General features: G+C 41.9%; 1 protein-coding gene across 2 annotated transcripts; it reads left to right on the forward strand.

Annotated features, from left to right (window-relative positions):
- The first annotated feature begins 604 nt into the window (after window positions 1-604).
- lpxn (leupaxin) lies at window positions 605-7,825 on the forward strand. 2 transcript variants are annotated; one of them, XM_053431360.1, is made up of 9 exons: window positions 605-968; window positions 1,800-1,885; window positions 2,076-2,143; window positions 2,580-2,676; window positions 2,974-3,216; window positions 3,392-3,565; window positions 4,035-4,116; window positions 4,219-4,367; window positions 6,448-7,825. In XM_053431360.1, the coding sequence occupies exons 1-9, from the start codon at window positions 869-871 to the stop codon at window positions 6,712-6,714; spliced, it is 1,266 nt and encodes a 421-aa protein (XP_053287335.1). In that variant the 5' UTR covers window positions 605-868; the 3' UTR covers window positions 6,715-7,825. The 2 variants fall into 2 exon arrangements, with proteins under 2 accessions (XP_053287335.1, XP_053287336.1); XM_053431361.1 differs by having other exon boundaries at window positions 614-902.
- The last annotated feature ends 1,923 nt before the right edge of the window (window positions 7,826-9,748 follow it).

The following is a 9,748-nucleotide window of genomic DNA, read 5'->3' on the forward strand; positions in this document are numbered from 1 at the left end:
GGATAATGGTTGCGTCTAGAGTGGCGCGAGATAGACGCAGGTGTGTGCGCGCGGGGCTGATGCTGTCACATGGAGAGAGAAGAGAAACATGGAGGCTGATCTGAGGTCAGCACGCCCACGGTGTGTGTCTGTGAATGTGTACGTGTGTTTGTGTGTCTGTGTTCTGACCTCAGTGAGCCCAGCACCGTCCTCCTGACTCAGTCAACACGAAGTTCACTGTGTATACACATGAGAGTTCTTGAGGAGGAACTACCATTAAAGTGCTATGATAACGATGTGATGACATTTCACTAGGATAGCAACGAAACTGATAATAATTGTATATATTATACTAAAGTAAGGCCTAATGATATAATGTAAATAAGTACAGCTAGTATTAGATATTAAAGCTGTAACTTATCCATAACATTTTAACAGTATGAGAAAACGAGTTTTGTTGTTCTGATGATGAACAAATTATTAAAAACCTGCAATGTAGAAAAAATACTTCTGCTAAACCAGAGAGCAGATGATGAGGTCAGTAGTCTGACTGAAGTGTTCATAGGAACTGGAGCCAATCAGATAATGTCAGTGTGTCATCATGATTGTGTAAATATATTTACATTTTAACACAATTGGCATTCCACACTGTAGGCGAGAATAAAACACATGAATCGAGCCCCGAGGACACTTTCTGTCTCACTTACATTGTTCAGGGTTACCCATTTACTAAACAAATTCATATCAAACACGTATAGGTTTTGTTTCAGTCACAAACACAAACGTTGTCACAGGAAGTGGCGGTATTGAGAAATTAGACGTGTCACCTTAGTAACTAAGCAGCAGGAAAAGAAAAAAAAAGGAAAACACCCACTTTCAAGTCAGTTTTATGCTAAAAGCAGGAAGCAACATGGATGAGCTCGGTAAGACCACTTTCTTTAACCCTGTCCATCGCGCTCAAACGCTGGACACACGGTGTTTATTCAGATGTGCGTATATTTAAATTAGAAGTGAAATAAAGATCTGATGATTTGATAAAATCATAGTACTTACTCTAATGTAGTCTATGAATCGTAACCTCTAGTTACTGTACTTTGTAATGAATAATTTATATGATTTAAGAACTCCTGCCACTTAGCTGTACACGTTGTCACATTTATTATGTCCATCGTTTGTTTTGTATATTGAACTGCAGTATTTGTCCACTGACATTTTATCCAGGATTCTTTTAAGAGTCCTGATCTCTAGACTATGATGGCAAAATAAACGTAAACTAAACGTACAACTTTGTTCCTGTGGTTTCGTTCACGTCACTATTCTGTAAAGGTTTTTCTTTAGACTTGAAAGGAACCAGATCGTATTGTTAAAGAGAAATGTGCTCAAATCAAACCACTTTTCCCTTTCCCCCCTACGATCTGTATGTCGTTCAATTCCCCAGAAAAATAATATATGGATTTAATATGTTTTCTCATATGCTGGTTTATGTTGTGTAGAGAAGAAACCGTATTTGTGGTTAACAGAGCTTTACAACATTATCACAAGTTTCACTTCTGTAGCATGTACTCGCATCATGACTTCCTGAGGAAGCCGACTTGCATGAAGAAACCTCTAACCTTGAACTGTACATCAAGGTGCACTCTCACTGCACTTCACATGAGATGTTTCACTCGGTGCCAGTCTTACATATCATCTGGTTAAACAGTTAGCAGCCATGAGAGAACAGTCAGTGTGTTTTAGTGGTTGTGTGACTGCTGTGCTGTAAATGCATGTGTTCATGTTTTAGTGTGTTTGGAAGATTTATGGACTTCATCCTTCCACAGATCTACTGCTGGAAGAGCTGGCCCTGAATACAGCCGCCCCAAAGAGTGACAAAGAAAACGTGGGGAATGTTGCAGTCTCTGTCGAGGTGACAAAACAAAACCACAAACACTCTAAGCTTATATTGTTTCATACCTCTCTGCACATCACCTATTCCAGCTACTTGTACCTAAATCTGTATTTCACCACTTAACAGAAACAATGTTTTCTAACCCTAACCCTAACCCTAACCCTAACCCAGATGATCACATTAACCCCAGTATATTTTGTGTCTGCAGGTGCCCGGTGCAGGCCACACTGGACTCAGCCAGAAGGATAAAGGCTCAGTCCGCTCAAATGTCTACAGGTGACCCACAGGCCGAATGCTACTGTTGACGCCTGATTCAGATTATCATCGTGTAAACAATCAATAAGAAACAGAAAATTACCAGAAAAACTGTATTTCAAGGTTGCTAATGAGATTGTGTAGATTTGTTATCATATTGCACACAAAGATCTTATTATCGTACTATGAGCTTTGCACATTGACGCTGAAGCACCACTTAACAAGTTCTGTTTAGCCTCTATAGATTTTTATCATTTTATTTTTTATTTAACAATAGATTTGTTTGTATTATTACTGCTTTGAGTGTTTTCTTAATCTGTATAATTCCATATTACACAATGTAAAAAAAGAAAAAGATCAAGGACTCCGGTAAAAGTTATCGCTCTGTTAGTACTAATGGAATCATCAGTGGAACCTGATGATAGTATTTGAGATCTTATGCTCTAATGACTTTCAGTGATCTCCCAGTTCCTGTGGCAGCTTCTGAGGAACCTGACTCACCCACCAAGGAGCTGGACTCCATCTTGCAAGCTATGATGAGTCTGGGAGAAGAGGTCAGTAAAGTGCCGGGTGCCAAAATTATTGAAAAGGGTAATAACTATGAAATAAGGACCATCTTTCCCAATGATGTTTTATTTCGACGTGTGCAAGAATTACTCACAGGAAATAAAATGAGACAGTGAGTTTACACTTAAGAGTTGTTTCAAACCAGTGAAGTAAAAAATTCTACCAGCAGAGGGCAGCATTGTACTAATCTCAACACTGCACAGTCATAGAATGTCAGTATTGGAGCAATGTCATATATTATCATCTCTAAAAATATATTTCTGTGCTCACATGCATCATTTAAGGATGCAGCGTCTTCAACAACCCCACCTCCGCTCACACAGAAGAAGTCGGTGAAGAGAAAAACCGAGTGCGAGCAGCAGCAGAACAAGGAGAGCAGCAGCTCAGCTGGTTCAGACGCTCGGACCAAGAGAACAGACACCATAGACGACCTGCTCGGGGGACTGAGCTCTGACCTGGAGAAGATTGGCGTTCGCACCACAGCCAAGGGCCACTGTGCTTCCTGCAACAAATGCATTGTGGGAAAGGTACAGTAAAGGGGAAACATTTTAGATACATGTATTGCACGTCTTACAAATCTGCACAAGAAAAAGATGCTATATTCATATGTCTGTACAGCAAAAGTGAATTTTGGCATTCGACCAACCGACGAAACTGCTTGTTCTCCCATTGACTTGTATATATATCCTTTCTGTTTCCCAGATGATCACAGCCCTGGGTGAAGTGTGGCACCCTGAACACTTTGTGTGTTCGGTTTGTAAGACGGAGCTGAGCACCACAGGCTTCTTTGAGAGAGAGGGACAGCCGTACTGTGACAAAGACTACCAGCACCTCTTCTCTCCTCGCTGCGCTTATTGCAAGGGGCCCATTCTGCAGGTGAGGAGGGATCGATTTATCAAATCATGGTTATAAAATGAGGCTAAAAATGTATGTTGTGGCCGTTTATTTTATCAAACAGATCCTAAATGCCTTGCTAGTTATCCCTTTTTGATTGATACACTAATTTAATGTGTCATATATTATATCCATTCATTTACACAATAATCTGGATTGGATTGGATGATGACATACAGTGGTAAAAGTAAGTTTTTCAAGATGTATCCCACATGTCATCCTAATAAATACAACATAAAACCATATTGGGTTCTGCAGACTGATCGCACAGTATTTTGCAGACCAAAGTCATTAATCAGAAGCTAATGCTGGTTTCCTCTGTGATTCACTTTGGGTTGTACCATTTTTGTGCCTCCAGACATGTGAACATGTGAATTGTGAAAAGTCTTAATAATCCTCATTGGAAGTTAAAAGCCTGATGTAATATTTCTATATGTTGCTGGTTCACCAGAACATCCTGACAGCCCTGGACCAGACCTGGCACCCCGAGCACTTCTTCTGTATGCACTGTGGAGACCGCTTCGGACCTGAAGGTAACAGGCTTGTGCATCCATTTCTCTCCACTGGAAACCACTTGTCCAACACCGACTTAAATATGTTATCAAGTGCACAGTCTCAAAAGTGTCTTGTACTAGGTTTCCTGGAGAAGGACGGGAAGCCATATTGTTGCAGGGACTTCTACCAGCTCTTTGCTCCCAAGTGCTCCGGCTGTGGGGAGTCGGTGAAGGAGAACTACCTGACGGCAGCCAATGGCACCTGGCATCCAGAGTGCTTCGTCTGCGCAGTGAGCCCTTTCACCTCGGACCACACACGCGGCTCCGAGTCACACACCAGCCTGAGAGTGAATGAGAGAGAGATACCCGCACGTTTGCTTTATTCGCAACATTTTGCCCGCAAGGCTGATGAAAACCGTATGCCTGATGAAAACGACGCGGTTGAAATGATGCAAATAAATCAGGCAAACCATATTCTCATCGAACCCACTTCTGTCTGTGTGCAGCATCTGGTCGAGAAACGCTTCAGTGTGCAGCTCCACTTCTGCTTCACTCCTGCAGTTGTTAAACGTGGAAAGCTCTCACAGGAGATGATCTGACAGGAGGTAGCAGCTTCGACTTTAGTATAAGTTTATTGCACAGCCCTTTAAAAATAATGCAGATATACAACGTCCATAAACCTGGACACACATAAAACGCACTGCCCCTTTAATACCTGCCATTCAGAAAATGGAATACTTCCAACTGTAACTACCCAAACAAATCATTACTGCAGCTACAGTTTATGGCTCAGTGTTGGCACAGAACCCAAACATTGTTTTACAGGGAGCAGCGAGGTCCCAGTCTCACCTGGTCCCTGTTGACCCACGTCTAACTCCGGAGGGCAGGAGGTCAAACACTCCACAAAGACGCTGAAGTGGACACTCCAGAGAAGAGCAGCCTTTTTTTAATCAACAAATAAATGAAGCCGCTCCTGCAATTTCAGCACCTTTGAGCTTTTTGGTCGCGCTCACCGAGCTCGATGCGGTTCTCAAAACCATGAACGTGTGATGACTCTCCTCTAGAACCCGCTGGTTCAGGAGAGAGTCATCACATCACAGTTGTTGTTGAGTTGTCGCAGACCTCAGTGGAATTCTCAGTGAGACTCAGCTGATTAATTTTATAATTGGGGAAACTTCTGACAGCGTGGAGCAGAGCGGGCGACATTTTGATTTGTTAAATGCGGGTGTCACTGATGTAATTAATGGGTTATTCCACTGAGGCGTTCCAAGGCTTTAGTGCTGCACAGGCTGGCTCACTGTCGCAGCACGCTGGCCCATAGGAGTGGAACTACAGCCATCACCAAGGTTAAGAGCTGCACCTGTACTTCTGCTGCTGTGACAGGTCGAGTGTCTGCCAAGAGAAATGCCTGCAGTCAGCTAAACTATTCAGCTTCACTACCTTCCAGACCCATTTTAATTAAGTTCTTCATGGATTGTTAATAGTAACGCTGCTATAATTCTTTTCTTTTTGCGCTCTCTTTTTTTTGTAATCTTGCCCGCAGTGTCATTCGATGCAACTTGACATTGTTTTACAACCAATCACTGGGCATTACCACAGGATTAAAGACTATAGGTTTCTAGCCTTAGGTTTCCACTAGTTTGAACAGAATCTCACAGTACAGAGATCTGAAACAAATCAATCAGTCAATTCATCAATCACAATTTGCCTCACAAGGCTTAAGGTAGCTCCGGCATCCTCTGTGCTTAACCCTTAACAAAGGTGAGGACAAAAAGAGTCAAAGGGACCGAGAGTTGGTAGATACAGAAGCGCTTTATGAGAATGTGTGAATTTGACTTGTTAGTGAAAAGGTCTTTAAGTGATAGAATCATAAATCTACTTTATTTACCATTAAAATCACGTTTTCTAAAAATTGGATCACAATGACAGGGTAGCAGAAACAGGATTAGGCTCTCCACTCAATGTGTGGAGCTATACAACATACTCCTCATCCTTACGTCCATGTTTCAGTTTTGCTGATCTTAAATGTTTGATTTGGCAGGAGAGTAGTGATGTCAGATAGATATTAATGTCAGCACGTCTGTGAAGTCAGCAACAAGGGGTCAGGTTTCAAGAACCCCCCTAATTTTCCTCTTTGTAGAACTGTGAAAAATATTTTGGTCAGTGATTCTCTGAAAATCTGCCTTTTTAATACACTGCTAAAACTATGCTTTGCTTTATTAACAATAGTAATGCATCCACATGGCAAAGTAAATCAAGATTGTTTAAAAGCATTCTTTCTTATTCAAATTTCATATTAATAGCCTTTCTTCATCCTCTGTCCCTCTTCCCCTCCATCACTCTCCCTCCCTCCTCTGTCTTTATACCCAGGACTGTCTGAAGCCTTTCACCAACGGCTGCTTCATGGAGCTGGACGGCCGCCCCCTCTGCTCGCTGCACTTCCACTCCAGGCAGGGCACCCTGTGCGGCGGCTGCAGCGAGCCCATCACAGGCCGCTGCATCTCCGCTCTCGATCGCAAGTTTCACCCCGAGCACTTTGTGTGCGCCTTCTGTCTGCGGCAGCTCAGCCAGGGCATCTTCAAGGAGCAGACGGGGAAGCCGTACTGCACGGCCTGCTTCAACAAACTGTTTGTGTGAGGCGCGCAGGATGCAAACACACAAATAATGCAAAGGAAACAAACTGTATCACTGCCATTGTTGAAATTAGGCAACTATGCTATTCTTATTTGCATTGGTACAGAGGAGCAACTCTTCACATTTCACTCTCAAGTGATTTTGGATACTGATATGATCAATTACATGGTTAAGTAGGATGGGGAATGAGATGTAAATGCAAACATTGTGCCATAATTAATGACATGGTTGTAAAACACAAGGGATATACTTGTTTCATATTTTTGATGGTTCTGTTGCTGACACAGGATTTCATACATCACAATTACATAAAATATATACACAGGGAAAGAAAAATTCAGAGGTTCAGGTTTAATCCGTGGTTTCCACTGAGCTATCCTCAGTTTGCCGTGAGTCTTGGCAGAGCCGAGCCACTCCAGCGGTTCGTCAAGGGGCTTGTCTATTTGGCCTGATAGCTTGTATTGGCATGGTAGTGGGACTGGCCTGGAGTCAACGTGCCAGGCCGAGGCTCCCCTTACTCTCACTGACCGCTTGGCCCTTTAACGCGCCCTGGATTCAGACAAGCTCTTCATACTCCACACAAGCTCCTTTATAGCAGCTCGTGGAAGATTAATGAAGGGGCTGAGGTGAACAACGGTGGTTTCAGGAGGGGAGGAGTTCCTTCACATCCCAGCATCTCGTCAGCAACTCGATGTGACTGTCGCGGCTCAAATCGACCACAGAGTGCTTTAAAGCTTTGGAGAAAAAATAACTGATGATGTGATCTTTTTTTATTGTTGCCTTACATCGTGGATGATATGTCAGGTTGAGCAAACTTACAACCAAGTAAGGACAAAGATCCACAAAAGGAAATATTTTAACTCTATCTCTATATCTAAATGTCAGTTTTGTTGTCAGCTCTTCAGAATCATATCAATGCGAAATCTGTGTTTTACACTTGTAGATATTTCAGCTGCACAAATCTCAAAGAGCTCTTTAACACAATTAACTTAAGCAGAGGTATATGCAGTAAGCTACAAAGTTCATATTTTATCGCTTGTTTTATGTGTGTGATTTTGCAGCAAGATACCCTTCTTCAATTCAAATAAATTGAATAATCCATCAAGGGAATTGATTAAGTGTCATGACAAGTTTGGATTTTTCTGGAGGGGAATGGGAAGCAGTAACTCACAAAAACAAAGGATGTGGCAAACAACTCATTAAAAAGTAAATCATTGATTAAAATAAATTAAACCCCCTCACTTTCTAAAGGAATCACATTAGGATTGATGCCTTTTTACAATCTGAAACTGAAGAACTCACCTGAGTTTGTCTGAAGAAGCAGAAGCAACAAGTTAGATTTTGAAATGTAAATTGTAATCTTAATATTTTTGATCCAGTGAAATTTTACAACTTGCAGTTTAATTTCACCTTTCTTTGGATGCAAAAAATGCATACAAGTACACACACGTACACAATTTATCATTTGTGTAAAATGTTTAGTATTTTGCATATGATTAACAATTGTACAGGAGTATATTTAACAACGATGTTTCACAAAGTCAAAGAGATGGACCTACATGTTTTTAATCTGCGTATGTGACACTGGAATTACAAGCTACAATCTACCAGCTACAAGCTACAAGCTACAAGCCACGAGCTAAAATCAGTCTCCTCCAGGCGTCTGCTAACAAAGCTGTGATCATTTTAAACCTGTACAAGATATGAAAAAGCTAAATACAAATTTGAAAGTCCCCCGAAAGCTCAAATTAAGTCTCTAGCGAGTATGTGGAAGTAGTTACATTTCAAATCAGGGAATGTTGAAAAAAAGGTGAGCATTTTGTCCATGTGAAAATTTATGAAATAAAAAAAGTCTGAAATATATTGAAAATCTTAATACGTCAAATAATTTTATAATTTACTTTAAAATTGAATCGGAATGAAAACCAAACCTTTCCTGAATTTTCTTATTCCCACAGAATATTGACTTCACTCTTTTTGTCCACGTCAAACTGAATCTCATCAGCTTGTATCTTATCTTCAGATGAATACCGGCTTCTGTTAGTCGACCCTGAAGGCAGCTTTCTGCAGCTTCTCTCCGAACTGGTTTAGGGTTCGCCTCGTGGAGAAAGTGTGTGCGCGAGAAACGAAGGCGGGCATTAATCACTCTGTCATCGCTGTCAGACCTGGCCCTTCGTGGCCCCTACAGAATACCTTGCATCATGGAACAAGTGTGAATGTATCGTGTTCAGTCAAGATCCAAAGATCATAAGTGTTTAATGATCTCAGCGCCTCGTGCCCGGATTCCTGCTGCACTCAAAGACATAGTGTAATGCTAAATGTTAGATATGTTCAAATACACGCGAGAGATTTGAGTTTTGTGACACTGAAGGAAGTGAACTTTCCAGCGTCGAACAACATCAACTCGGATCTTATCGGACATTTTGGCATCTCACACAGCTGTAAAGTTCCACATGGTAACATGGCTTGAGGACTGATGTGCTCATTCCAGCGGGCAACAACTGTCTCATGAGTGGGAATACTTGTTTAATGCTGTCTTTCCTACAAATGCCTTCAAAGAGCTATAAACCAGCGGTTAGCTTAATTTTAGATTTGTGAAGAACCTCAGACACACATGTATCCACTCGTCCCCTGGCTATCCAGCGGGTTCACTGAAATACAGACAACACGAGAGCCGGACGACGTCTCGGCCCCGAGAAGTAGAAAACAAAATATGATGCAGGGAGAGAAGTTCTGGCATCCACAGGAAAACCAAGTGAGTGGTATCGTATGGCTGAGTGAACAGGGAGGAAAAGCGTTTCTCTAGCACGTAGTAAAAATGAGAAAACATGAAATGTGAGTGGGGGTCTTTTTTAAAAGGGTGGCGAATAAAGGGCCGTCTGTGGAAAGCCGAGAGTGTAACTCAGGTGACATTTACAGCAGTGAAACAAAGTACGAACAGTCTGGGAGTGCACCGGGTCATGAGATGGCAGCTCCAGCTCCGTGGGGGAGTAAAAAGGGAGTGAGGAGTACACCGGGACAAAATGGATACTGGTGC

Source organism: Pleuronectes platessa, chromosome 9 (genome assembly GCF_947347685.1).
Source record: "Pleuronectes platessa chromosome 9, fPlePla1.1, whole genome shotgun sequence".
Classification (NCBI taxonomy): Eukaryota; Metazoa; Chordata; class Actinopteri; order Pleuronectiformes; family Pleuronectidae; genus Pleuronectes; species Pleuronectes platessa.

What these genes read in the sequence shown, in the direction of transcription:
- lpxn (XM_053431360.1), top strand. Translation starts at nt 869, where the DNA reads ATGCTAAAAGCAGGAAGCAACATGGATGAGCTCGGTAAGACCACTTTC. An exon ending in TGATGAGTCTGGGAGAAGAG is followed by an intron (nt 2,677 to 2,973) that starts GTCAGTAAAGTG and finishes GCATCATTTAAG; the next exon opens with GATGCAGCGTCTTCAACAAC. An exon ending in AGACCGCTTCGGACCTGAAG is followed by an intron (nt 4,117 to 4,218) that starts GTAACAGGCTTG and finishes GTCTTGTACTAG; the next exon opens with GTTTCCTGGAGAAGGACGGG.